Source organism: Stigmatopora argus, chromosome 15, assembly GCF_051989625.1.
Source record: "Stigmatopora argus isolate UIUO_Sarg chromosome 15, RoL_Sarg_1.0, whole genome shotgun sequence".
NCBI lineage: Eukaryota > Metazoa > Chordata > Actinopteri > Syngnathiformes > Syngnathidae > Stigmatopora > Stigmatopora argus.
Genome location: NC_135401.1, coordinates 4,598,292 through 4,626,217, shown reverse-complemented (window position 1 = coordinate 4,626,217; position 27,926 = coordinate 4,598,292). Strand labels below are relative to the sequence as shown.

General features: G+C 40.3%; 4 protein-coding genes and 1 long non-coding RNA gene across 6 annotated transcripts; 1 reads left to right on the top strand and 4 right to left on the bottom strand.

The window, feature by feature from the left end:
* Nucleotides 1-2,685: 2,685 nt before the first annotated feature.
* On the bottom strand, nucleotides 2,686-5,110 carry siva1 (SIVA1, apoptosis-inducing factor). 2 transcript variants are annotated; one of them, XM_077621064.1, is made up of 4 exons: nucleotides 4,888-5,108; nucleotides 4,475-4,645; nucleotides 3,791-3,938; nucleotides 2,686-2,903 (listed from the first exon to the last, which is right to left on the bottom strand). In XM_077621064.1, the coding sequence occupies exons 1-4, from the start codon at nucleotides 5,006-5,008 to the stop codon at nucleotides 2,855-2,857; spliced, it is 489 nt and encodes a 162-aa protein (XP_077477190.1). In that variant the 5' UTR covers nucleotides 5,009-5,108; the 3' UTR covers nucleotides 2,686-2,854. The 2 variants fall into 2 exon arrangements, with proteins under 2 accessions (XP_077477190.1, XP_077477189.1); XM_077621063.1 differs by lacking the exon at nucleotides 2,686-2,903 and adding an exon at nucleotides 2,938-3,309 and having other exon boundaries at nucleotides 4,888-5,110.
* A 234-nt stretch (nucleotides 5,111-5,344) lies between these two features.
* On the bottom strand, nucleotides 5,345-10,441 carry adss1 (adenylosuccinate synthase 1). The gene is made up of 13 exons (XM_077620949.1): nucleotides 10,133-10,441; nucleotides 8,738-8,840; nucleotides 8,589-8,651; nucleotides 8,461-8,511; nucleotides 8,326-8,392; nucleotides 8,153-8,260; nucleotides 7,999-8,080; nucleotides 7,363-7,489; nucleotides 7,140-7,294; nucleotides 6,010-6,134; nucleotides 5,813-5,910; nucleotides 5,586-5,735; nucleotides 5,345-5,497 (listed from the first exon to the last, which is right to left on the bottom strand). Exons 1-13 carry the CDS (start codon nucleotides 10,319-10,321, stop codon nucleotides 5,445-5,447), a joined length of 1,371 nt encoding a protein of 456 aa, XP_077477075.1. The 5' UTR covers nucleotides 10,322-10,441; the 3' UTR covers nucleotides 5,345-5,444.
* A 50-nt stretch (nucleotides 10,442-10,491) lies between these two features.
* Nucleotides 10,492-19,463, bottom strand: LOC144089793 (inverted formin-2). The gene is made up of 18 exons (XM_077620948.1): nucleotides 19,283-19,463; nucleotides 19,015-19,156; nucleotides 18,444-18,576; nucleotides 17,657-18,349; nucleotides 16,595-16,740; nucleotides 16,456-16,517; nucleotides 16,277-16,379; nucleotides 16,103-16,188; nucleotides 15,807-15,907; nucleotides 15,648-15,718; nucleotides 15,467-15,574; nucleotides 15,325-15,395; nucleotides 15,134-15,254; nucleotides 14,118-14,282; nucleotides 13,873-13,975; nucleotides 13,542-13,694; nucleotides 12,132-12,824; nucleotides 10,492-10,875 (listed from the first exon to the last, which is right to left on the bottom strand). Exons 2-18 carry the CDS (start codon nucleotides 19,102-19,104, stop codon nucleotides 10,814-10,816), a joined length of 2,961 nt encoding a protein of 986 aa, XP_077477074.1. The 5' UTR covers nucleotides 19,105-19,156; nucleotides 19,283-19,463; the 3' UTR covers nucleotides 10,492-10,813.
* On the bottom strand, nucleotides 19,279-25,722 carry inf2 (inverted formin 2). Its single transcript, XM_077620950.1, has 5 exons — nucleotides 25,444-25,722; nucleotides 21,212-21,622; nucleotides 20,136-20,251; nucleotides 19,874-20,033; nucleotides 19,279-19,316 (listed from the first exon to the last, which is right to left on the bottom strand). The coding sequence occupies exons 2-5, from the start codon at nucleotides 21,606-21,608 to the stop codon at nucleotides 19,279-19,281; spliced, it is 711 nt and encodes a 236-aa protein (XP_077477076.1). The 5' UTR covers nucleotides 21,609-21,622; nucleotides 25,444-25,722.
* LOC144089797 (uncharacterized) lies at nucleotides 19,725-20,581 on the top strand. Its single transcript, XR_013305183.1, has 2 exons — nucleotides 19,725-19,961; nucleotides 20,143-20,581. It is a non-coding gene; the product is annotated as an uncharacterized LOC144089797 (long non-coding RNA).
* Nucleotides 25,723-27,926: the final 2,204 nt, after the last annotated feature.

The following is a 27,926-nucleotide window of genomic DNA, read 5'->3' as shown; positions in this document are numbered from 1 at the left end:
TTTTTTTTATTGTATGCATATTTTCTATTATTTTCTGTTTCTTTATGAATTGTGTTTTACTGTTGATTTTTCATGTAAAAAGGACAGTTAAAAAGTCCTTTATATTGATTCTTTGTTGTCCTTTTCATTTAATTTTTTTTGAATCATTAAAAAAAAATACATCCCTAATTGAACAATTTGACAATGTGTAAAATACAAAACCTATTTAGTTGCATTTCGAAATGAATCGTTAAAATAGCCAGCCTAAAAACGAAAACTTTCAAAATTGTATTTTATTTTTTTCATGTAAATTGCAAAAAAAACTGATTTTGGGGGATTTTCGTATTTTTTAAACAAAATGCGCATTTAGTAGTCAGTCAGTCCTTCCCAAGCTATGGATCTCATCGCACACAACTGGGGCAGCGTATTGCAAAGCGAACTCCGAAAGGCTATCCACCTGTATGGGCGCTTAAAATTCTTGATCGCGTTCTTACTTTTCCTTTTTAGGAGAGGAATACCCCCTCAGCACCAAGACAGCGTGCCCTTGGTCCACCGTACAGCTGTCACTTGCAAACACTCGTATTTTTAGCAGCAGCATCATTGGACTTGACGCTGGCCTCAGACCACAGCTGGTCCCTCCCAAAAAGAATAGCTGAAAGACAAAGCCACGTGCTCCCACTGGCTGGGTCGGGGGTGTTTATGCAGCCCACCCTTCTTTTTTTTTGCAGACACCCAGCCACACACGTAGTGGGATGCATCCACATTGATAATGTGGCAGCTGCATTGTCCTATAAAATCATCATCCAATAGCAAAAGGTTGCAGATAGCTACCATACCTGGCAACCTCGGGCAATCGGTCCCCTTATTAATGATTGCAATTCCCCTTATTAAGTGATTTAAAAAAAAACGTACAAATGCAACGCGGCACTTATTTACTCACAAAGGGCACACTTAAAAAGTGTAAAATTTTCTCCAAAGTGGATGTGGTGGCCAATCAGTATGCACTAAATTCAAGATTCTGTAGATGTCTGGGTACATTACTTGCTGACGCGCTATATTTATATAGTGAAAAGGGCGGAAGTGACTGATGTGCATGTCATGGTCAAAGCATAAAAACATTAGCAATCGACGATGACGTTTTCGTCTGCTCCCAGTGACCGAGACGATCTGTTTTAGAGCCAAAATGGGGTAGACGAGATCGGTTTTACAAATAACATACTTAAAAAAATCCTGTACCAAAGTTGTAATACGGCGTACACAATTTGAAATGATCAAAGAACATATAAAATACAGGAAATCCATATAAGTTGACAGGTATGACCTAATGTATGTATATACAACCAGGAATAGGCGTACTCTGTTGCGAAGCTCAAGGCTGAAACCTGAACCAATTGAAAGTGATCAGGGCCTTTGTAGATTCAATTGACAAATCAGCAAACCACAGTTGGAAGTAATAAAAATATCAAAAAAGGAGAAAACAAACCCAAAAAATACAGCAGATACAATTAAAATGACTGTACTAACCCTTAAAAGGCATAGCGACCACGATGGTGAGGAGAGAAGATTGCTGACCACGAGTCGACTTCATGCACAGAGGATCTTAACATTCTTAAGTGTCATAGAAGTTTAGTGTTAAATAGAAGTACAATAAGCTCTTAGTAAGCTATAAACTTTGAAGACACTGTTGAATGTGCAAAGAAAGCATTAAAGGCTGCCCCTGGGAAGACTATTCACATTAAGACTAAAGACAGCTGACTCTATGTACTTTTGAATCATCTTTTTGCCATGTCATTCTGAGTAACTAGTACAGGGATGTGTCATTCAGTCTCCTAATGTATTATCCACACAAATCCATAGTATTTCAAAACACCAAAGTGAATAGTTTTATAAAAATGAATGTAATTGGAATAGCCACACCAAAACCATTCAATTAAATCTCACTATACTTGTATAATGACAATAAAAGCATTCAATTCAATTGAGAAGTAAATAATCATTTCAAGCCCAGTAGATGCTTGATAATCGATTTCTGAATTTGCTTGAAGCTTTCTCAGAAATTTCACAGACAAACAGTATACATGCTCTGGCAGCAAGAGTCTGTTGGCTGAAACGGAACTCGAGCGGACCAACCGCCGAGCTCTCAAAAAAGGCCCGAGCGAGGGATGTGACTCAACAGATCATACGCACACTTGCAATAAGCTCCAGGAAGTGCACTGGTCCGAGCTCAAATCCATTCCAACGGGTCACGCGACCACGTTTTATAAAAGCCATGCCGAGGACAATTACTCAGTGTACAAATGTGAGTCAAAGTAAAAGTGATGACTCCACCACAAGGTCACATCCACTCGTTTCTGCACAAGAGCAGGTGTGACGAAACACTGACTGCTTGTTTTATTTCAACATTTGATAGCACGCTTGACACAAGGTCAGAATGAACAGAGTGGAGTGGAATTCCTTTATCACCAGAAGAAAAACTGCAAAAAGAAAGACTGCTAGAACTCATTCAAGTTAGTTCTTAGACTGTATTGCCTCCTGCTGGACAACCTAAAGAATTATTTGATCTCTTGCTAAACCTGCAGTTTTTTTTATTGCCACATGAAATAAAGACACCACTTAAATTCAACCTTTTGATATATTAAAGTATAGCTAAGGTTTGGTTCCTGACTAATATTTTTAATCTAAAAAAAAAATATTACAGAGTCAGAATAGTATAAAATCTTCAAGTTTATTTCCATATAGCTCTATAGATGACATACACATTTAGATAAGAACAATTGAACATTGGGTATTAAAAAAAAATGTAGTCTGAGTAATCCAATAGGTAAGAATATCACATTTTTAAGCATGAACTCATCATCTGTGAGCTGGAATTCCGTTATGTGGAACAACTGCAGCAGAGCACTTCATCATAACGTCCACTGTAACTGTAGGTGAAAAAATATATATGGGTAAGTTCAAATGTTTGCAGATAATTGTGTATAAGCTTGAAGGTTGTGCATAATAGAAAGGCTATGTTCAAATGATATATTACACAACACACAACTGTCCACAGTAATAAAAATATATTTCAAATTGACATCCACTGTAATGACAAGCTTGCACACTAAATAGCAGTTACTGAGCATTTTGCAAAATCTAAACCTAATGTTAATAGAAAATTAAATCATAAGATATGGCAAACCTTACCTTTACAATAGATCTTTGTGACGAGTTTATTTTTCCTTTTTTTAGTCTTCCTGTTGATAAATGTGTATAAACACGTAGCACGGATCCCAAATGCAAGTTGGCTTTGTTGAATTAAACTTTATCTTCGGTATCGTCGCTGATACACTTTTCAAAAGGGTACAGGAACACCAAAAAACATTTGCAGCAAATGTTTAAAAAGATATAGGAGGTCAGCTGATGTTTTGACCAGGTTTTTGTGAAGACCATTCAGCACCAGAAATTAAAATACAAAGGAACCTTCATGGGTACTTGAGGGTGGGGAGAACATTGTTGAATTATTTGTTATTGTTATCATTATTATTATTAGTATTATTATTATTCATTTGCAATCTGGATGTGGTTGGTTTTAGTGCAGGAGTAGCAAAGTCATTTTTGTCACAGACCACGCCGTACTTACATTTATTTATTTTTTATTTCATTTTTTTAATGTATTTATTTATTTATTTATTTATTTATTTAAATCTGTCATTATGTCTGCCAACTAGGCTGGCATAATTCTTTGATGAAGTGACAACTTTTCTGATAAGCAATTGACAATTAAAACAAAGGGATCTGGTTAAATAACAGCAGTGAAAATGAAACTCACTCAATGAGGGTGCAGACGGAACAGCAGAGGCTCGAACAGTTGGAGCACTGTCGGCTGCAGGGCGAACAGACGAGTCGCTCGCACTGCGAACAAGACGTCCGGCGAGCTGCACTCTTCTGACAGACGCAACAGCTAGTTGGAGATGGTCCTGGGAACAAAAATCCATGGTTATATTCACACTGCAAACTCGGACTGCCTGAAGGACATTTTTGCGAAAATGAAAAACAGACTCATAACATGCCTCAATAACAAAAATGCAGCACTTACTACGGAAAAAAACAGTTTCAACACAAATATCAACTGATGATGGCACTGATATTTGACGTATATCGGTATCTGCCTTTTTTAAGGCACCATGCTTCAATTCAAATCAGATCAAAAGCCTTTATTGTCATCATACACAGCTGCGTATAATTCGGGACCCTTTTGTTAGTAATGAGACTCATCTCAGCTGCCCTGCCTTTGAAATCAGGCCTTTGAGGATTTGGGGAAAATTTTAGACATTTTAAGAACTCAAATGGAAATTCAGTGGAATTTGAATACCCCACGAATATCACAATCATGACATTATACCAGTCACAGTCTGCTAGTTTTATGGTTATTCTGGCGCATAGTACATTTAATAGCTCTATTAACCTATTCCATGTTAAAACACATTCCCAAAAAGAACGGACACAAACGTACCTTGTGTTTTTGTTGCTTTAGTGAGTCTACCGTCAGTTCCTATCAAAGTCTGTCCTCTTAAGAGAGTGTGGCTGCTTTCTGCTGTCTCTGGTCCACTTGTCTTCTCCTCACCGGACCATATTTTATCCACCATTGCCTTTGCGCCATTGAAAAGCAAGTTCTTGGTTTTCTCTGCAAAATGGAGGCAGAAATGAGTAAACAAAAAACACAACGCTAGCCCGGCTGAGGTTAAGAACATCACCTCGTTGGCCCACTTTCCTATTATTCGGGGTCAAAGACTAAGTGACTGCTATAATTAATTTATGATTAAAAATATAGCATCTCAAAACTACTCAAGTGACAGGGCCCATTATTGATTGCTATTAGCTGTTGTTACGGTGATGCACGTCCAAAAGAGGCTAAAGTTAGCTTACCGTATATTTGGTTCCTGTATTTATTCCCAAACACACTGGAGTTAGACAGTTCATGCTGCCCAACGTGTATTTTGTACTGTGACGAAAAGGTTTCCGTGAATGGGTATGCACGCTTCGGCATGTTAGAAGGAGTAAAATTAAAAACAAATAGTCACAGCCTTCGATGTTGTTCCACGGACCACAAGTTGCGGGAAAAATGTTCTGCCCTCGAAGACAACCAATTGGACGCAGGATTTATTGTCACGTGTAACATTCAAACACCAATGAGATCACGTATTTTACAGTCATGTGACGCTGGCGTGTGTTGCATTCAAGGTTTGTTGTAATTTCAGGTTTTAAATAAGGAATCGGCCTAAATGAGAAAAAAATAATTATTTACTATCAACTTCGTTTTTAAAAACGGATGTCATTCATGTCTATAATTTCTGTAGGGAGGGTAAAAAAGAAGCCAAACAAATTACGCATCTATTCTTTATTGGTAATTAATGATGAGGAGACTTTAGAGATAGAAACTGCTGCAAGATCTGCAGAACTGTCCCAGAAGAGGAGATTTCACTCTAAAACATCTGGATCATGCACTCCCTGGACTTTCCAACACCGACCCACTTGACTGTTGGGAGTGCAAGAAAGAGTCATGTGTAAACCCAAAGGCATCGCTAAATCAAAAGTTTAAATATTAAATTGGAGATAAAACCTACTGGGAACGCCAATGTGGTTCTCGATGAAGCGAATATAGTTTTGCGCTTTAACTGGAAGGTCACCCCACTTACGGGTTGCGGAAGTGTCAGTCTTCCACCCAGGGAAGGTCTCATACTCAACCTCTACATTCTGCAAAACATCCATGTTTGCTAGAGAAGAAAAAAAAACAATATGAAAAAAACATAAACGTTCACATCACCTTTCATCCCTTCATCTCTGAAATTACCTGGAAAATGTGGGATCCTTTTCCCATTAAGTTTGTAAGCAATGCCTACTTTAATTTCCTCCAGTACATCGAGAATATCAAGTTTTGTCAGAGCGATGCTGCAGGAAGGTCGATGGAGCAGAAGAGAAATGTATATCAAGCATTTTAAAACTCCCAAAAATTATGCTCACTTTAGCATGACTGATTTAAAAACTCACGCAGTGAAGCCATTGATCATATGGGCGTATCTGACGATGACAAGATCCAACCAGCCGCAACGTCGTTTCCTCCCTGTGGTCACTCCCACCTCATGACCCCTTGTCTGCAGCAGTTCCCCCACTGCCTACAAAAAAAACCCTTACTGTTTTGCAATATGAGCGCAGTGAAGTAACATAACACGTCGAGAATATCCCATGACACACGTCATCTGGGAAAATGAGTGAAACATGATAAATTCCCTGCAAAACTTTGTCATCAAATGTTTAAGGAAGTTAAAACATTTCATGTGACACTTTAGTTAATGTCATGTGAAAAGCATGTTTCCACAAATGGTTCTTCTTCTTATGAACCAAAATAATCATCATTTCTAGAGATGCCTATTCAAACTTTACAAATGTAAATTGTACCGTAAACTATAAAATAAAAGAAATAATGTTAAAAAAAAGTCACATGGGTGCTTGAGTCTATCCCATCTAACGATGGGCAAGAGCATAGTCGTAGAAGTAATGGTTGCCAGCCAATCACAGGGCAGAATGATATTAGCATGAAAAAACATGCATCGGTGTACTTGTAGAAAACCCACACAGGCACGGGTAGAGCATGCAAACTCCACACAGGAGTCCAGAGTCTGGGATTGTCCCCTAAATCGCAGAACTGTGAGGCAAACGTGCTAACCACTCACCACCGTGCCACCTTTCTTCAAGGTATTGCTGTATTTTCTGGACTATAAGTCGCTCATTTTTCATAATTTGGCTGGGCCTGCCACTATAATACATAATTGTGACTTATATGTTTTTTTTCCTCTCTGATTTCTTCCCTCGCTAAGTAGTAATACGAGTGTACTGTTCACAGTAAATGTATTCTGATCGTGACCTTTGGCCCTAAATTTATCTCTGTGACCCATTTGGGTTTTAGTCAGTAAATAAACGCCTCACATCCCCCTCGAAGCAGCTGTCAAAGCCCAAGGCACTTGATCAGACACAAAATATATACACAACAGGACAAAAGTGAGTTGCAGGAGACAAATGTTGTCAGTGTGGATCGATTGTATAAATATTTTCCCTGAAATGCGTTTTTGGAAATTGGGATGCCTGCTATAGGTCAAGCCAAATATCAGCTGACACCTTACATTGAGTTGCTCAGTGGGGAAGGCTCCAATTCCCACACGAGTGGTGTAGGCCTTTGCTACACCAAACACTTCACCAATATTCAGCGGAGGGATGCCGAGTCCAGTACAAGCCCCACCCACGGTGCAGTTTGATGATGTCACAAAGGGATATGTACCTGAAGAGAGAATTCATTGTCATTATTCCCTAGAAGCACATTTGCTTTCTGTACAATACTTGGCCTACCAAAATCGATATCGAGAAGAGCAGCGTTGGCCCCTTCAACTAGAATTTTCTTTGACGATCCGTGAAGGGCTTCATACATGTAATAGACTCCATCTCTGACCATGGGCCGCAATCTTTCGCCATACTCCTGCAGACAGTATTCATGAAGAAACCGACCACTTACAGGGAATCCTCGGGTTACGATGTTCAAAACCTACAACCTAAGTGTACGTTTAATCGCCCCGCCCAGTCAAATTGGATTGGACGTCTAGCGCCGTCAATGGCGGCCAGTACATTCATTTTTTGGGCCAGAAATAAACTCGTCCGGGTCACAAGATTTAGTAGGCATGAATGTAGCCTGTGAACTAAATTGAGTTTGACAGCCCTGTTTTAAAGTATTATATTGTTTTTAATATTGCGTAGATTTTGACGACCGGGAAAATATGACTTATAATGGAACTGAAAGATGAGTATCCACAGGTGTAATTCTGTCCGTACAGTATGAACGAGTTACAAAGTGCCCGTCAGGCAAAACAATCGGAACGCCTAGTGGGCCACTTTTGGCCCGGGGGCTGCATGTTTGACACCACTGACTTACACGAAAATTCGGGTTATATTTCCCCAACGTCTTAGAGAGGTTTCATAATGTGTGTCTACCTTTAGCTTTTTCAGCTGGTCATCAACATCGACTGTCAAGGTGGGATACATGGATTGATACTGGCGCACAAGGTTCTTGAATCTAAAGGGGATTCGTACATATTATAAGTAACTTGATGTGCATAAGAGAACGGAGTGGACAGCATTTTCGTACTTGCTAGAGAACTCCTTAAAGTCACCAAGAAGGTCACAGACACGGAGACCCGTGCGAGACGCTTTGCTGGAGTACGCCGGTCCAATCCCCTTCTTAGTTGTTCCAATACTAATATCAAAAAGCAGACAATTGCAACACAGAAATGGAAGAAAATATCAAACGTTGAACCTTACTTTTTTCCCTCTTGTGCCTGTCTTTCATTTTCCTGCAATCCGTCGACAACCTGGTGGAAATCAAACACTGAGAAGGAAAGACAGCTTTACAAAAAAGTACATGAAAAATATAAGCACACGGAAGGCCATACGCACCGAGGTGAGCCCGATCCGAGACAATAAGTCTCTTCTCCCAGCCTTTCAACCCTGATGAGAGAGGACTATGTATCTTTATTTCATTATCTTTAGCAATTTGAAGTCGGCAGAAATGTTTTAAGTTATACCTTTCCTCTCATTTTTGTCCCCTTCCTCAAACAGGCCAGGTAAATGTATGACCACACCGTTCCCTACAGGATATATGGAGAGAATTTTAAAACATGACATAATACACAGGCAGGGATACTTTCATTTCATTGGTTCGTATTTTTATTACCGATGAGAGAGATGCTCTTGGAATTAATGATTCCACTGGGGAGGAGGTGGAAGTCATACTCTTTGCCATCCACGACCACCGTGTGCCCTGCATTGTTGCCGCCCTGGAAATTAAAAACAAAATGTATGATAGCCCATATTGTAGTTATTATGGTTTATATTTAACCCTTTGGCTGGGAGGATTTATGCTTCCCAAAAATTGCATTTTATTTCTTTGGTATTATTTTCTGATGCTGTAGTGTAGTAGGGAAACAATCAAATTGTAACTCAGTGTAATAACATTAAGATCTGAATCCCTGGATTGTTTCCCCCTCACAGAGGGCAACCATCCTATTTTAACACCCCTGGCTCAGAAGCTAGTCGGGGCCATGTCTACTCCCCCTCTGCCTCGGACTTGGCCTTCTCACATATCAAGTCACATTGAGAATGTGACCTCCTCTAGAATGGGCATGGCGGGTGAAATGGGGGGCTTGCTACTTGTACTGTCACTGGAGAAAGTACAACGTCCAGCAACAGTGGCAGTTTGTCCAAAACTGGACTGGTCTCTGATTTTGGACCAGCGTTGTCCATGATATGTGAGTCAGACCAGCATATTTGATCAGAATAGCATATCCATATGCTAGTCAAAAAGCAAGCTGTTTTTCAGAATGGTATTCCTACGTTCACTCAATTTCAGAATTGAAATATGAATTATGGAGGTCAAAACTTGAATCAAAACATGACGCATGACTATAGTCGAATTTACAATGCTAAAAGGTTAAAAAAAAAACTAAGAAAATGCATTGCACCTTTTGGTATGATAACTAAAATTTGAAAACATTGACACAATAAAACACGAGTAATAACCCGAACATAAGCCTAGATCTTTGCTTACTTTGTTTTGCACATTGTTTTGTACACTACTGTCTATTTTTTGCAGGGGCCGGCACCCAGCTGCACCCCCCTAAGGTCCGCAACTCATTTACATATTGCATTCAATTTAAAAATAAAAAAGCCCTACCTATTTTTCAAATTATTTATGGAGTTGTTTTTATTGAATGACTTTTTAAAACTCTTTTTTTTTTAAATTATTAATTTTCTGGAGTTGTTTTTTTTTTAATTTTTTTTTCCCTCAAATCAGTTTTCTGATTAATTTATCTTCAGGGTTGTTTATTATTATTTTTTATAAATATTTTTAAAATCTTCGTTTTTCCTGATTCATTAATTTTGAAAGTTGTTTTTTTAACCGCAGAAATTAATGAAATTGTTAAACGGTCAGAGTTTTTACTTTAAAAGTGAACGGAATACGCTTCCGTAGTTTCTCAACCCGTCTTGCACGCAGAATTAAATAAATAAAAAACAGCTGACATTGGCTTTAAAGGGGGAATCGGAGCCATTCTGCGGTCGAGGTCCTTACCTGACATCTGCAGACAACGTCCGCTTCGGTGGCGAGCAAATCGACCACTTTCCCTTTGCCTTCGTCCCCCCACTGTGCCCCCAGCACGACCGTCACTCGGTTCCCGGTGTCATTGCGCGGCCGCTTGAGTCCCGGGGCGGCCGGCTGCTGGGCGCTTTTGGGCTCTTTAGCCGACCAACTGAGCGACATGACGGGCGGAGACTTCGGAGTGGCCGTCTCGAAAGGAGACCGCAACTACTCCTAGCCTAGCTTAGCATAGCCTAGCATAGCTTAGCCTGGTCACAAGTGGGCATTGCCATATCTGTATGGCCGATGATGTCACAGTACCGTCGTCTAAAAGTTCACGCAAGAAGCACAAGTTCTGCCAATTTACGTTTATTAAAATAGCATATACATTAAAAGTCACTAAATATTCATACATGGTTACAAGGTTGAAAATGTTTCTTGACTTACATTAGCATCTCAATTGGTTTAAAGCAACATTTACAATTATACAAAATACATACAAAGCAATTTCTCCTGTTTCAATAGTTCAACATTTTACATAAAGTGACATGTTTACATCCCCAAAAATGCTGTTAAAGTTCCAGCCTAGGGTGTTTTTAAGTATTTTTTTTTTGGTCCAGAAATCTTTCATCCACCGTCTCACAATATGAAAATCTTTACTGACGTGTAGCCATTTCACAACGGCTGCTGTGGCTTCAACTTTCTTTTTCCTCTGGATCTCCTTTTTTTGCAATTTCCTAAAAATGGGAAACGAGTCAAGAGTAAATATGCCATCCAATAATTACAATTTTAGTAATTATTAATGAGCAAGTGCTCAGAAAATGTCGGGCATTAGCCGACAATTCAATTTTCTATTCTTTTTTAATTAGCGTTAATTCACATACAATTGTGTTATTGCTTACAGAAAGCACTACTACCGTTAGTATATTAATAATCGTAAAAATTGAGAATGGACAAGAAAATATGGAAGACAAGAAACTTCATTCAAACAAAGACTTCACATTGTCAAGGCTGAAATGAGAAAAATAAGTCAGCAGTTTTTGTTTGTTTGTTAATCCACCATTTCTTAATTAAACCTAAATAATCCAACCCAAGGACAAGTTTGATTTGTTTGCTTTTTTGGACGGTAACAGTGATAGGTGTTAAAAGCTGGACAACACAGACAAATGAATTCAGATCCCAGTTAGACCAACACATGGTGTTATTTGCCACAAATTTGGACAGTGACTTGAGTTTATAAAAGGATGATGTTCTTGCAGTTTGCCATCCCACCACTTGACCTACCTCACTGCAACACACAGCCCTTTTTAGGTTTAATGTGTCCTTTCCCACTGTTACCTTGTGATTTAAAAAGTCAGAATGGAAAACAGAAAATTCAAACCACCATTGTAAACACAAACAATACATTCTCATCATTCAAATTTACACCATTAACAAAAGGCAATACCCCAAAACGCATGTCCCTTTAAGTTCAGGGGTGTCAAATGTACGCCATAACAACAGAATTTTGCGAGTTATGTGATTGACTGCGCACACTACACCACTTTGCTCAATTTCTTATCCGCAGTTATATTCATTTTTTTGCCCCCCTGATGTCAAAACAGTGCCTTCAATGGCAGGCTATGATCCATAAAATACCCCAAACGCATCAGGAAACAACCCGAACATTCCCCAAATCAGCAGAAAGACGCCAATGAACAGTAAGCAACCCGGGAATTTCCCCCAAAACACTAGAAAACGATCCAAAATTTCTAAGAAGTGACGCAAAATGAACTCATTTTGCAATTCACTTAAATTGGCTATGACGTTCGTTCATCCACCAAAATGGATTGGACGTCTAGCGCCCTCCATGACAGCCAGCAAGTTAACAAAAATAAACCGGTCAGGCCCACAAGAACTCTAGCCGACACGAATTTCCCCCGCCAACCAAAAGTTTGACACCCCTGCTTTAAGACATTCCCAAACTTATGGCAGAATTGAAAAGATGGTTTACCTGAATTTTTCTTTTTGCTGCGTTTAAAGAAACTTGGCTGTTTCTTAAGTTCGGAGTTTAGCGAGGAAGTAACGTCTTCGCTCGCCGACGGGACGTCGTCAGCCTCCACTCCATCGTGGGCATCAGCTTCCAGCGTGCCCTCAATTTTAGTCTTGTCGCTTTCAAATTCCAGTCCTGCGTTTTTCGCTTCATCGTCTTTTAAATAATTCTTCTTGATAATAGCTTGACTGTTCTCGTCTATCTTTGGATTCATTTCAATAGAAGTCTTTTCTCCCGCGCCGTCTGCTCGCTCCTCGGGAACCTGGCCGGAAGATCCATCTAAAAGGTCAGAGTCTGACAGGGAGGTCGGGCTGAGTACGCTAGTTTCGGTTGAATCGTCGGTGAGGAGAGAGGGCCAAGTTTCCCCTTGAAAGTTAATTTGGAGTACTGCAAGTGCCGAAACTTGCTCTTCCTGGAGCGTAATCAGCTTTTCTAGGGGAGCCGGTGAAGTCGAGGCTGATTGCCCTGGACTTTTCTGGGATGAATCTGCTGCACCTTGTTCTTGAGGCGTCAAAGGAGTGCCATTTGGCGACGCGCTGAAGCCGTTCACCATGCCCGAGTTGGATGGGTGATCCTTTATTGGAAGTTTGTTGGGAGCGGTAACGGTGGAGGCCACTTCTGCGGCTTTTTCGTCGACAGGCTTCGCACTTGATCCTGAAATGGGAGATGTCAACAGTGTTATGGCAACAGGTTGAAAATTAGGGTGGCATTTCAAACTAGAATGGGTGTCAGTGTACTTCTGCCAAGGTTGAAAGGTTACGCAAAAGTTACAGCGGGGGAAAAAAAATAGGGTTTCCAAGCCTTTTTGCAGAAATGGCGTCTACCAGGGGTGTAGAAACCAACTCCATTTTGGCTCAATGTTGTACTATGCTGCAAGTGACGGCACACCTTTTTAATGGCAAAACTATTTTTGAACATTTTAGCGAATTTAACATGCAAATTCACTTATTTTGCCATTCCAGTTCTGCTTCAGTGCACTAATTTAAAAATTTTAGCACTAGTCTTCACCAGTTTTTCACGGAATTTGCAGAACACCGCGAAAAACGGGGGAATACTACACGATGCAATTCAATATACGTACAAAACCGGGGAATATTTCAAAATATTTGCTCTAACAAAAAAATGAAATCAAAAGTTGTCAATTCAATAATGTAGTGAGGAACACATAACTCTTGCTTTCTGCACTTGGTAGAGGCAATGAGTGAGAATGCTTGACTAAACATGGACATACAGTTTAAAAGCTGATGCAGGCGCAAGGAGAGAAGAGCACAAAAACAACGACAAAAAAGCAACAAGGCTGTGGCACGCAGTTATGCGACTCAGGGGCGGTGCTACAACTGCGGACGGGGGGCCACGCTTTCTTATCCTTACCAGGCGGGCAGGTATCCCTACTCATTTCACTATGAGGGAGGCTTTCCGAATCGCACCTTGGCCTGGTCTTTCTTAAGCTGAAACCCTTTCTGATGTCTGCGAGCAGGTGGTCGATTATGCAGCCGTCATCCTGTGGCACAAAGCCTTTCCTGACTGGTGAGAAGGGACATAAAAAAATTAAAAATTCAGTTCAATATGGACATATTCCATGCAAAACTATATTTTCCAATCAGAAAACTGTTTGCAGTCAGTAACCGCCAATATCTTATTATTTTTTCAAACTTTTCAAATCCCATGAAAAGGATTTTTGGCTGGTGGAATCACAACTCACTTATTTTGCCATTTTCTCCCTTCTGTCTCTTGGACTCTTCCTCTGCCAGCTGCTTCTTTCTCTTCTCCGCTTTGGCTGCCTGCTCTTTCCTGGTCTTATTGTCCTGTATTTGCAAAAGAAAGAAAGGGCTGTCATGCTGCCAAGTACAAATTGTACACAGTAGCAATTTCAACTTAGACAGCGAGACATCGAAACAGTTTTTTTCCCCTTGTTGCGCTATAAACGACACCAGTATCAAGCCCGACCTTCAGCGCCTTGATGAAAAGTTCCCGGAAATTCTTGATTGTTCCAAAGAGCTCTTCGAGCGACAGCTTATTGGCATCTTCACACAAATAGACAGCGAGTTCACTCCTCTTCTTGTCAATGTCCACGAATCTTTCACTCAAAGCTCGACAAACCTCCAGATTTTCCTAAAGCACAGAATAGAAGTCTTTGTGAGAATACTGAGACATCAGCGCCAAAAGAATTATTAAGAGTATTCTATGACAGTTTAGAGTGCGCGATAACACCGTGAACAAAACTTTCACATCGTTCGAGGCCAGAAAGTTACATGCATACTGAAATACTGCAGTTTCCCAGCAAATACATCAGAAATGAAGATCAATGATAACACCATGTTGCATGAGAGTACTTTTGAATTATGAAATATTTTGACAGTATATATATATATATATATATACACACATACACACACACACAGCTATACACACATATACATATATATACACACACATACATATATATACACACACACATATATATATACATATATATATATACACACATATATACATACATACATACACACAAACACATACATATATATACACACACACACACATATATATACACATACATAAACACACACAATAAATATAAATATATATATAAAAAAATATATATATATAATCACAATATATACATACAATATATATATATACACACAATGCGTATATATACACACATACACACACACACACACACACACACACACACACACATACAACAAGTAATTTAGTCAGTGCAGATAGCACCTTTAAACATGGAGGACAGGCTCAATACTAATTTATTCATTTGCCCCTCCCAGTTCAATTGAACTGCTAACGCCGTCAATGGCAGCAGGTGACCTGACCGGTGTACGTAGAGAAGCTTTTTTTTTTTTAATCTGTGACGTATAAGATGCACTTCGACTTGTGTAGTATACCACTAAACATTATTTCCTATATGTGTAATTTCAAAATTGACTGAATCAGGGCCTTACCTTAAGCACTGTTGAGTATTGTTCCTTCACTTCATCTGCAGACTTGGACACTTTCATGGACGCCCCATTGAGTCGTTTCAGTAAGGTGTTGGCTTCGGACTGGAGAGAATCCAGATTCACTCTGTGGTATGACAAATGTTTGGTCTTATTATTATTTATTTATTTATCAAAATATGGAAGATAAGAGGTACCCTGCAGCTTTTTGACAGACTTCAATGTCCTCCGGTAGCGCCAATAGCTGCGGATGGTTTACTTCTGCTTCCTTTTCATACAAGTAGGATGAGTCACCAAAGGAATTTTTGTCCAAAAGTCCAAAAGTTGGTCTTGGCGTACCTCTAAGATGTGATGAAGCAGAGTGATTCGACTCTTGTTGGCTTTGGTCTCTATGAGCTTGAGAAGCGAGCTGATCTTGAAACCCTCGGCATTTCCCGTGTGGCTTCCCTAGAAGGACAGCGAGCGATTTGAGCCATTTTCAAAACTAGCGGCGAGTAGGAAATGGATTTGGGGATCTTACATAGTTGAGGAAATTGCCCACGTCAAGGATGAGCCTGCAAAAAGTAGGAATGAGCGTGCTTGTCCTGAGCGCTGGGAGCACAGGTTAAGAATTACATTCACGCTTTTACAGCAGAATAGCAAAAAAAAAAGGTTATTTCCACATGTAAAGTTAACTTACAGTGACAGGCCTCCTCCAGCAACTTGACTTTAGGTTCGAGCATCTCCAGGACGGACGCAGTTTCCTCACACAGCAACATGCACTCGATCCTCAGCTGATAACTGAAAATAGAGGAACAGCTATTTTGCAGAGGGTGATTAAATAACGGATTCTAAAAGATTATTTTTCATTTCTACAGGGTTTTCGGGAGCGTGGAGCTAAATTCCAAATGCTTCAAATAAAAATCCATAAAAATGGACTTCTTCCTCGACCCAATTCACTCTGTAACACATCAAGCCGTTGTGATAGGACGTTACCAGTGGACAGTGAGGAGCGACGTGAAGAAACGGTCAACATTTGCCAGCTTTTCTTTTTCTCCTTGGAAAGACTTCAAGTTTTCAATCTAGACGACAGAGGGAACATCGCGACTTTCATCTTCTGAGTGGGCCCTTGACTGACAGCTTAAAATGACTGCGTAGGTATTGACCAACCTCATGTTTCTCTGGTAGGAGCTTCAGGAGCTGTTTTAGCACCTCGACGTCAAACCTGCTTCGGTCACCTTTCTGAATCATCGTCACAAAGTCCTCGTTTGAACTGGATGTGGAACATTTGGAGTATTGCGCAATACATTATTAGGCAATCATTTTCACATAAATATGCAACGTCTCACCATTTGAACTGCTTCAGGAATATGTTCAGGTTCAAATTTTTCTTGGCATCAATAAAAGTGATCTAGAAGCAAAGACGTTATACTTGATTTCGAAGATGTGGTGTTTTATGGTAGTGCTTTCAGTGTCGAGTGTGGGTACCTCTTTAGGTTCCTTCTTGACAGGAGCAGCTGCCCCCTTTTCTTTCTGCTCGGTCACCGGGAGACAGAAGAGCTGCTCGATGCTGCTGTAGTCCGGCTCGTGAGGGGAAGGCTCTTTCTGAACCGAAGCCCACATCGAGTCACCGTCTGTGTGGAAGCGTAAAGAAGAACTCGTCCTGAGATGGACGCCAATTGGTGTCAAGTGAAAATGGTTCAATCTTTTAAAAAAAATGAAATAGGCTTCATTTTCTTTTTTAATCCAAATATATTTTCAGGAAAATCGAAAAGTAACAAAATCAAATTAAACTGAGAATGCTTGCATTTTTTCCATAAAGCAATAATCTAATCTAAGAAGATAAATAAATACTGAATGTTACCTGCTTTTATATTTAAATAAAAAAGGTACTAAGAGTATATTTGCTAATAAAGAGGCAAAAAAAAAAAAAAAGAGTATTTCACAAAAATGTAATGTCTATAAATGATCTATCGACCATCAGAAAAGCTGTCAATTCATGAGTTGTTAATTAATTGTGGCATATTAGCTGCATGACACTGTTTAATGTCAATTAATAGATAAAACTATAATATAAGATGAAGAAATACTGAATATAACCTGCTTTATTTAAATAAAAACGTAATAAAAGTATATTTTCTATAAAAAGCTAAAAAAAATAAAAAAAAGAGTATTTGACAAAATGTAATGTCTATAAAAGATCTAATTCATAAGTTGATTAATTGTGGCAGGTTAGCTGCATGACACTGTTTGTCAATTAATAGATTAAACATTGATATAATATAATCTAAACAGATGAAGAAATACTGAAGTTACCTGCTTTATTTAAATAAAGAGTATTTTCCAAAATGTAATGTCTATAAATGGTCTAATTTATGAGTTGATTAATTGTGGCAGGTTAGCTGCATGACATACCGGCCCTCCGAACGAAAACCTCAACATGGCGTGGCCGCTGACAAAAAAATGAGTTTGACCCCTTGGACTTGAATTTAAACAAAGTGTTCAAGACATAAAACAAAGCTATTTGCTATTGATGGCTATTTTACTCACCATGAACAGATTGCACTTTCTGCCAGTTGAGTTTTTTCATCCTCAGAGTGGGATACCGGCTCAATTTGGCGGGTGTGATGCATCCCAGGGTGTAGCTGCTCTGAGCCATTATCATACCCGAGGGGGGAGCCGGCGGGGGTGGTGGGGTCAAGCCAGGTAAGGGAGGAGGCGGCGGTGGTCCAATCCCCATACCTGGCAGAGGCGGAGGAGGGGGTGGTGGGGCCATGCCAGGAATTCCAGGTAAAGGAGGAGGTGGTGGAGGTCCCCCAAATCCACCAGGGAGTGGAGGAGGTGGTGGAGGTCCCCCAAATCCACCAGGGAGTGGAGGAGGTGGTGGAGGTCCCCCAAATCCACCAGGGAGTGGAGGAGGAGGTGGTGGACATCCCCCAAATCCACCAGGGAGTGGCGGAGGCGGTGGTGGTGGTGGGCACTGAAGAGAGACTTGGGACCCCATCATATTTGGAGGAAGTGGTGGTGCTGGTGGGGGTGGTGGGGGAGGAGGAGGAGGCGCTGAAGCAAAGAGGGGCTTCTGAGGTGATGTGGAGCATTTCTCCAGCTGATCCTGGTCTGGCTGAGCCGTCTGCGAAGCCTTGTCCACCCTTGCACACTGGCTGTCCACATGATCGCCCACGGAGCGCTTGCTCTTGGAGAACACCAGACGCTCCATGATCTTCTCAAATGACCCTATCTGAGCTAGAGTACAACAGGTAAGAAAAATCTCGCTGGGAAATGGTCATTGCGAGACATGTAGAGTCAAAAGGAGGTAAGAACGATGGGTCTGACTTACAGTCCTGGTCCAACAGTATGGCTCTGTTGGTCACGGCCTCCAGAGCGAGCCACATATCCGAGCGGTTTGGCCCAAGAAGGAGCAACGTCTGCAGGATGGACAACAGCTGGACAGAAGCCGGGGTGTTGCTCACCTAACGACCAAAAAGTGTGACTCTTCATTTTGGAGTTCATTCATTTTCTCTTTCTTTAAGTGCCACAACATAACAGCGAGGCGATCATGCTAAGCTCTCATCCGGCCTCACAGTGGGGGACCTGGGTTCAAATCCAGGTCGGTCCACCTGTGTGTAGTTTGCATGTTCTTCCCGGGCCTGCATGGGTTTTCTCCGGGTACTCCGGTTTCCTCCCACAATCCAAAGAAGTGCATGGTAGGCTGATTGGACAGTCTAAATTGCCCCTAGGTATGAGTGTGAGCATGAATGGTTGTTTGTCTCCTTGTGCTCTGATTGGCTGTCCACCAATTCAGGGTGTCCCCCACCTCTGGCCTAAAGTCAGCTGGGATAGGGTCCAGCACCCCCCGTGACCCTAGTGAGGATAAAGTGGCTCAGAAAATGAGATGAGACAACTCTTACCTTGTTGAAGAGAGTAGTAAAGACCTCCTGGTGATTGCTCATATCGATCCCGCCATATACTCGCAAAAGCTCCTCCTCGTCTTCGGCCATTGCTTCTTCAAAAGATTCACATTGAATAATCAGGTCTTCATCCTCTTGTTCTCTGCATGCCACACATAAAAACAGATCACTACAAGGTGGGGGGCGTCACTTTACATCATTCAAATGCCATTTTATCGGGACAAAAGGATGCGGCAAAGGTGAACGACGTTGCTAGGTACTTGCTCACCTTAATTTTGGGAGAATGTCAAGAACCTGAAGCCCTGCAGAACAAAAAGTTACACATAAGAGCTACATCTCAATTTTTTTTAAAATCATGTCCTCACATGGGAAATAGCTGCTTTATGATAGTAGAAGAGAAAAAGCAGGAAATCACAGGTGAGCAATTATAAAAGAGGTGTGGCCTATCAAATTGGTGATTGGACTACAGAGTTGGCCTGTTGGGGAAAAAAATGAGGTGGATTCTTAAGGCCTCACTTTTGAACAGTTTGGAAATTTTAAAATATATTATTTTGGGGGTTTTACAGGTTACAGGCTTTTTGGTTTTAAGACATTTTAATGTTCCTTGTTAACTCATTGATGACAACGCAGGGCGCCATTTTGGCTGCTTGGGTCAAAAGAATGGGTAGGAAAAAGTATGAATGAGCTACAAATTGTGACTTTCAGGCAGAACATCCCTGCAGGCCAGATTGGAGCCCCTAGGAGGCCGCGTACGGCCCGCGGGCTGTATGTTTGACATGTATGCATGACAGCTCCATTCCTGTCGTATTCGCATGACCGCTTTTGGCGTGCTGATTGTTTTGCGGCTGCCTGTACCTACCGATAAACTCCTTCCTCGTTTTATCTCTCTGCCTCAGGTCATCGGAGCCAAAGATGAGGGCGTTGATGACGCTGAGGAGCGTGACCATGTAAGGAACGTTGTCTGTAGCCTGCAGCTCGTTCATGATCACACTGAACCGATAGTGATGTGTCTTCACACCCTGTTGATCAAATCACAGTGGAATTGCTCAACCTGATTGCCAAAGAAACTCGCCTCTAGAGGGTAGTATTTTTTTTTTTAATTGTTATATAATTCTACTTGCCTTGTAGTGGTCAAGAGCATCCAGCGCAAGATGATGACCGTCTGTTGAGAACATGCTGAGGGCTGCAAGTAGATCAAATACCTGCATCTTCACCATGATGTTGGAAGTATCCAGAGCTGTGAAGCATGGTGAACGCATCCATTAAAAAACATGGCATGTGAAACTTTGCAAAACAGCTTCCTTTTTGTGTCAAGACCCTCCATGGCGGTCGTTTGTCACTCTGTGTGCCCTACGCCTGACTGGCGACCAGTCTGGGTTAGGGTCCAGAAACCCTCGCGACCATTTCAAGGCAGATGGGCAGTATGGAAGATGAATGAATGAATGAACCGTCGACATGACCCATCTGCTTTAGGCAGAGTGAACTTTGTCCTCTGAGGATGTGGCAGCAGATAAACACGGTTTTGTTAGTACTTGTACAAATTCCAATACAAATGGGGGAACTACAAGTAGTGTTTTGTATAATTTACTCGTGGGATTGTGCAAACAATTAGTCATGAAAGTTTTGAAAAAATTGTATGACATAATTGGGGAAAATCTAAGATGTGTAAATGTGGTAAACGTTTGGCAGATGATTTAATTAGCTTTATGGTAAAGCATGTTGTGTCACGATGTTCAATGTTGCGTCACGATGTTCAATGTTGCGGTATTATCGAAACCACTTGCTGTTCTTTAACAAATAGCAGCAAAACTAAGGTGTTTTAGTTTTGGGGATATTCAGAGATATAAATATTTGATTTATAAAGATTGCATCAGAGATTTCAGTTTGAAAACATCTGATGCAAAGGGACCGTTGCTTGAATTTTAAAGGTCGTCTTGTTCTCATGCAAAAGGACTATTTAAAAAGCAATTTGAATTGAAGCAAGAAACTTAAAGGCCTATTTGTAGATCAAACACCAGTGACTTAAAAATACCTTTCAAAAACATTTTTTAACCGATTCCAATTCGCCACAAAAGTGGAAGTAAAAAATATTCCCTGTGAAATCCCACTACTCCGTACTTCTTATCTTTACTGTACGGAAATACAACAAATTGAAAGGCGTCACAATATTTGCCAGCGTGAAAGTGAGTGAATGAACCTTGGGAGAGCTTGCGGATGTATCCCTCATTCTCAATGATGAAGTGGATCCCAGTGGAAGAATTCATGACAGCGCGGACGCAGTTGACGCAGGTGAGCTGCAGGAGGGCGTCCGCGATGCGAGAGCAGCCTCGGCCCGAAAGGCGGTCCAAGGCCTCCAGGAGGAGATCCAGCCCGCTCAGTTCCAGGAACTGGACCATCCATGTCTGGTCGCTTCCGTCCAGGCGCCTCTTTAGACCAGAATAGTTAACCACAGTGGGGACCTGAAGCAGTCTGATACACAGCTCCGGGTCAGCATTCTCCAAGTTGGCTTCCTGTTGGGTGTCGGAGTCCTGTGACGAGCCCAAGCGACCCCGGACCGCTGCCCATTTCTTCTTCACCTCTGAAAGCCCTGACATGGTTCTAGAAGCACCTGTGAAAGAAAAGACCATCTTTCTCAAGTGGTACCTCTACTTACAAAATTAATTCATTCATTTTGTAAATAGAGTCACATTTTACATGTAAGTACCCTAATCTGTTCCAATGTTACCAATACTACGCCTTAAATCCTTTAGAAATTATAAAGATTTTTTTATGAACCTTGTATGTGACACTATACATTTATTTATACTCTATATCACAGGTGTCAAAGTGGCAGCCCGGGGGCCAAATCTGGCCCGCCGCATCATTTTGTGCGGCCCGAGAAAGTAAATCATGAGTACCGACTTTCTGTTTTAGGATCAAATTAAAATGAAGAGTATAGATGTATATTAAATTTCCTGATTTTCCCCTTTTAAATCAATAATTGTAATTTTTTAATCATTTTTTTTCTGTGTTTTTAGTTCAAAAATCATTTTGGAAAATCTAAAAATATATTTTAAAAAGCTAAAATAAACATTGTTTTAGATCTATTAAAACTGAATATTCAGGGCTTTTAATCCAGTTCTTTTAATCCATTTATAAAAAAAATATCTAAATATTATATCTAAAATGGTCCGGCCCACATGAAATCGAGTTGATGTTAACGCGGCCCGCGAACCAACCCGAGTCTGACACCCCTGCTCTATATGTATTTAACATGTGCTGTAGTGGATCCCTAAAATCAGGTGACACAAACTCAGATGTAAAAATATGTGATGGGCCAATCCTAGTCCTTACATTTGAAAAGCTTCTCGTTATAACTGAATACTGAGCACATACAAATCCCAAAATAACAGTTGATAAACATGAAGTTATTACTCGACGGGAAGTTGCACAAAACCAAATGTAAATAAACTGACAAGCTCACATGACTAAAAAACGGCAAGTTCCTAACAATCAATGTCTTGTGAAGTCATGTTATCCATACAAGTAATTCAATAAATTAGTCAACACAATGTCACCATTGCTAAGCAGAACAAAAGACAGCAGGCCTATTAAAAAAACAAGAAAAAAACAAGAAAGAATAGGAAACGGTAGCACAGCACTTTGTGGGTGTGTAAACAACAATGTCAGCAGTCCAGTCATGACTGGAAGCTTTACCCAAAAATTCCAACTTAATCCTGCATAAAAATATGACAACTGAGCAAAATGCCTTTCAGTCGCAATCATTGCAAATCACATCAACACAACGAATATGATTCAGGAGAGACTAATTGAAAGTAATTACACTAGTGCTTCTGTGTTTAGCAAGCATCTATTATGAATACACACATGCTGTTTTTTTGTGGTCCAGCCATAGATGGCACAATCCCTCTTTCACCAAACTGATCCTGTGGAGTGCTTCGAAAACATTCCTGCACAACCAGGAAACCCACCAAGTCCAAAAAAGGGGATAGTGGTCAACACAAAAAAAAATCAACTAAAAATAATTTCTAGGAATAACAGTTAGATATTGGCCAATTCGATATAATAAAAACATTTTAGGCTCCACTAGTGGAATGATGAGCATTTACAAACAGAACGACTTGGACTGACTCACAGTTTTGGAGTAGACTGGAAGGAATTTATGCTTGCTTTTTGCTGCCTTTTTCATATTTACATATTTTACTTGTATAATTTAGAGGTGGAAACCTCTGAGGGCCTTGCGATATGATAGGATTTGCGATACAAGGCTCATGACAAGGATTATATCACCATATGGCGATACAACAATTATTAATACATTAGTCAGGAAAATGCTGGACGGTGAATGAGTGGTTAGCGTGTTGGACTCACAGTCCTGGGGTCGAGGGTTCGATCCCAGATGTGTGAACACTCTAAATTGCTCTTAGGTATGATTGGCTGTCCGTTTCCTTGTGGCTCCAGCACCACCCGCGACCCTTGTGAGGATAAGCGGTTGAGAAAATGAATGATTGAATGTAATATCCCTACTGCAGATGTGTTTTTCAAATAGGCTCGGTCTTCTGTTTTCACAAGATGCAGCAGAGAAAAATTCCATCCTTCCAAATCAAGGTAAAGTGATTCTTGGCTTGTCTCATGACTACAGCCCAGGCTGCAGAATCTTGTCGCGTTACCGTGGCAGCCAACAGACAAACAATGGTGATTTACAACAGACCTTCACAATGCCGTACGCAAGTGTCGTTAAATTCTCCCTTTCTCCCACTTTGCAATAACTGCGTTGTCATCCTTGACATTATTCAGGTTGCATTTGAATGGTAGCAGGCCACACTGGCTGATTTGGAGCAAAAGGCAAGGTACATACTTAACTTGTCAGCCAATCGTAGAGCCAAAAATGTGTTATAATTGCACAAGCAGTGATTGCACGGTAATGAAACTAAATTCAAGTAAAGGCTAGTAACTTGGCCGATTTCCCAAAACAAAATGGTGCACGATATGAAAGACAGAGACAACGTCGTTCGTGGGTGTGTTTGAGTGTCATGAGTGTTGAGCACATTTTTCTGAAGGAAGGAAAAGAACTGTCCCGGGACAGGAATCGTCTGAGGAAACCAGATAAACACACCAGTGTGCTAGCATGTTGTACTTTTGAAACGTCTGAACACTGACGATTCCATCCGAAGTCAAGACAATTCCTATTGGTGGAATGAATTTGGGGAAAAATTAGCTTTTTGTCATTCTAAGATATTCTTTTGTCTCCATCCAGCAGCTCCCACATGCACTTCTAATAGCAGCTGATTCACAGGCTACAGGACAAACCCACACGTATCCACTGCTCGAGCCTCCTACACAACACCCCGACTCCTGTACACAACATTAACACTTAAGTCTACACACCCACAGTTTACTTTGATATGAAACATATGCAAAGCCCAAGACTGCGAATAATATATACATTGAATATATTAATGTGTTCAATCTTAAAATACTTAGGCTGAAAGACTAGTTTAATGCTCACATAAGTATGCAAATTATTACTACATAGTTAATAGCACTAAAATTAATATATATTATTAAAAAATGATATTTTAAATTAAATGGAGTCTTTCATAGGACTGTCAATGATATTATGTAGATCTAAACCACTTGAATGGGTGGTAATCTAATCTAATTTTATTAGTAGTAGATAAGTTTTATTTCTGTCCTTTTGTTTATCTTCTATTTACACAAGAAGGATACTTTAGATTAAATCACTAATCATCATTTTGGCTTTTTTAAGGCAACACATTGAGACTGAAGTGAACAACTTTGGAAATTAGTTTAAAACATTGACCCACATAGATTATTTCATGTATCTGACTAGACCAAGAGGAGAGGATTAGACTACTTTTAGATAAATATTTAAGTTTAATGCCTCACAGCAGGATTAAGGACATCTGGAACTCATTAAAATGATACCAAGAGTCTTTTCTCCCATCTTGTCTATTTTGGGAGCAACGTGCATGAACAAAATGTGCACTAAAATAAAATATTTAACAAAGATGTAAAAATGCCTGTTTACACGATTAAGCAACTAAATCTAATAGATAAATAAACACACCCAAACAAACGTGGTCCAATAAAAACCCCACAAGTGTATTTTGGCCACAGTGCACATTCCCCTTCTATACGCGGTTTATTTTCAGTCTTTCACAGAGACTTTAAAGAGGAAAAAGGCTCATCCCATCTAAGAATCGATTCTTCTAGCATCGCTGAATTGAAACAAGAGAAGACAGATCGATGAAAAATGATCACTTTGGGTTGCGTCGATGGTCCAGACGACTGTCCCGTCCCCGAAGAATCGGCCAAAATGTTCCAAAAATGATCCCACGTCATACATCCCACCGCACTATTCCATTATTAAAGACCCTCCTAAAGATGCGGATGATGTCTTCTTACCTGATGATGCTCTAATTATTTACTTGAAAGAATCCAATCCGCGTGTGTGGTTTTCCGATGGGAGAAGCGCCCGATGAGCCATCAAGAAATCCAAAGCACGGATCGCTTCAAATGAAGGCATTAAAGGCATCGGCAAATCGAGCCGAGTGGGTGTGTGCGTGTGTGTGGGTGTGTGCGGGTGTATGTTTGTGTGGCTTTTAATCGTCACGGGAAGGAGCTCTCGTTCACTCACTTGTTTAAAAGAGTGACATCAAAGTAGCGTTAAACACGAGGGTCCTACATCCGCTCTTGCCCTTCGGAATAAATGAGAGCGACTCAGATGGACTCATTTCATGCCATGAATGGAAAGAAGGGACAATGCATGAAAATACTCGGTCGTTGCCTTTGGCACCACGTAAAAAACTAAAGGAAGAGTTGAACAGGGGCGCCACTAGGGGGCGGTTGGGCGTGACCACCCTAGTAGTAGTAAATTTGTTGGTTACCCTACTTGACAGGATCACCTTGGATCAGGGGTGTTCAATTTAGTTTGGTTCAAGGACTACATTTGGTTTTCATGTGGCTGGATCAGTTGTTTTAGGCATTTAAAACAATAACAACAACGACAAAAGATTCATCGGAAGTTAACAATTTAATGTGATTCATTGCGATGACAAATTTGAGTCGCATGACCGCAGTTCGACATGAAACAAAATTTCCAGAACCTCCTTGTTTAAACTATTCAGGATAATACAACAAATAAAATCCAATGTTTAATACATGCATCAACTAATCCGTTTCATAGAAAGATGAATTTGTATTTTATGCTAGTCCTGAAACATCTGTATTCTTTATTATTGACAAGTCACAAATCTATTTTCTTTCTTGTACAAAATGTGATCTAAAAAGTTCATTTAAAAAAGTATGTTTGTACATCAAGCAGTAATGTCAAAGAAGTCCCAAATTAGGTGCAGTTGTCCCACAGGCCATAGTTTGGACACCCCTGGTTTCCACTGTCCTGGAGATCTGTTTTTTTTCAGTCTCTTTGTGTTTCTTGTCAAAACAAAATGCCGGATCAAGTTTGATTTTCTATGGCGTTTGACTGTAGCATTCTTACTTTGAAGGTATCAGAGTCGTTTCCTGCCCTAACCCACCCAGTTGGGTCCAGTCTATTTTACTGCGGTTTTTGAAGCTGCATGCAACTAACCTGGACACACACACACTCAAGTCCCTAGTGTCTGTCCCATCCCGGCAGCTAAAGCCAAACTCGGGTAGACTATTTGACTGTTTAATCAATCAATCAACCAGTCAGTCAGTCAGTCAGTCAATCAATCAATGAATGAATCAATCAATTAGTCAGTCAGTCGATTAGTCAGTCTATCAGTCAGTCAGTTAATCAACCAATAGTTTGACTGGGGGGGCTGGCAGCAATCCGTCAAAATATTGGATGTTTTTCATTGTCAGTGGCAGCCAATAAATTAGTACTTAAAAGTATAACATAAATACCCGAGGTTGCGTTTGTTTGCAGCCTTCAATAGTAGAATTAATATATTGAAGATATTTCAAATTAAACTCTAACAAGGAAAGTCACTGTCCTATTGTGTAGCCGAGGCCTGATGTGTTATCACAATGTGTATTTGCTCATCTAGAGGAACAAGGGCACCATTATTTGAATCTGATGATCAACCATAAGCGTATACAAATGAACAATTGCAGTCATTCTGGTTATAGCGTTGTTTTATAACCCATCTGCAAACACAACTGTTGTATTAAGTTGTGATAACTTCCATGATGGGTACATTTGGGAATGTCTTAACAATGTTCGAAATCTACAGGATGAACATTCCAGTGAATTTGCACTGTGGTGAAAATTAAATCGACAAAAACGCCAGAAGAATCTGCACTGTGGGTGTTGGTTGTCTCAGGGATAATAGGCCGTGTGGGAGATTTTCCTTTGGTGGTTGATTGCGTGACCTTTTATTGCTAAGTAGCTTTTTAAAGAGAAGTGGTCCTCTCACTTGAGGTCATGCTTGTTTGCTGATTCATATCAGGATGCATCCAGCTTGTGCCGGAAATGTTGCAATAATGGATTACATTGGCCAGAAGGAGAGTTATTATTTGGAAACAATTTATCATTGCCTTTATTTTTTATCCTTTTTTTTTAATCCCAGTCTAAACCAACAATGGTATTCCCCAAAGTCAGATGGCATGGACTCTAACAAGTTCAACTGTTGTATAAAATAAAGGCTGATCATTCAACAACACCAATGCACTGATCATTGGAACTGCTATTCTTTTTATTTCAGTTGTCTTGTGATTCTCGCTCAGTGAGAATAAGGAATTCTAATTCCAGCCAGAGATGATAAAACAGGTACTCTCTTTAAATGTAGCAATTGGCTTCTAAAATCACTGTTGAACTGAAAATATTCATTCATTTTTTTCTTTGTGCTTATTTACACCAAGGTCACTTTAGATTTTGTCCACTAAAGGGCAGTGCAGTAACGATT

Coding starts and splice junctions, on each gene's coding strand:
- inf2 (XM_077620950.1), bottom strand. CDS start 21,608: ATGTCAGGGCTTTCAGAGGTGAAGAAGAAATGGGCAGCGGTCCGGGGT. Junction 20,034..20,135: donor ATGCTCTTGACCACTACAAG/GCAAGTAGAATT, acceptor TTTGATCAACAG/GGTGTGAAGACACATCACTA. Junction 19,317..19,873: donor AACGAGGAAGGAGTTTATCG/GTAGGTACAGGC, acceptor TTTGTTCTGCAG/GGCTTCAGGTTCTTGACATT.
- LOC144089793 (XM_077620948.1), bottom strand. CDS start 19,104: ATGGCCGAAGACGAGGAGGAGCTTTTGCGAGTATATGGCGGGATCGAT. Junction 16,380..16,455: donor TTCCTGAAGCAGTTCAAATG/GTGAGACGTTGC, acceptor TTCCACATCCAG/TTCAAACGAGGACTTTGTGA. Junction 10,876..12,131: donor CAGCAAAAAGAAAAATTCAG/GTAAACCATCTT, acceptor TCCCATTTTTAG/GAAATTGCAAAAAAAGGAGA.
- adss1 (XM_077620949.1), bottom strand. CDS start 10,321: ATGTCGCTCAGTTGGTCGGCTAAAGAGCCCAAAAGCGCCCAGCAGCCG. Junction 8,841..10,132: donor ACGTTGTCTGCAGATGTCAG/GTAAGGACCTCG, acceptor TTTAATTTCCAG/GGCGGCAACAATGCAGGGCA. Junction 8,261..8,325: donor CAGGCACAAGAGGGAAAAAA/GTAAGGTTCAAC, acceptor TTTTGATATTAG/TATTGGAACAACTAAGAAGG.
- siva1 (XM_077621063.1), bottom strand. CDS start 5,008: ATGCCGAAGCGTGCATACCCATTCACGGAAACCTTTTCGTCACAGTAC. Junction 3,939..4,474: donor TAAAGCAACAAAAACACAAG/GTACGTTTGTGT, acceptor TTTTGTTCCCAG/GACCATCTCCAACTAGCTGT. Junction 3,310..3,790: donor TCCGTCTGCACCCTCATTGA/GTGAGTTTCATT, acceptor CCTTTTGAAAAG/TGTATCAGCGACGATACCGA.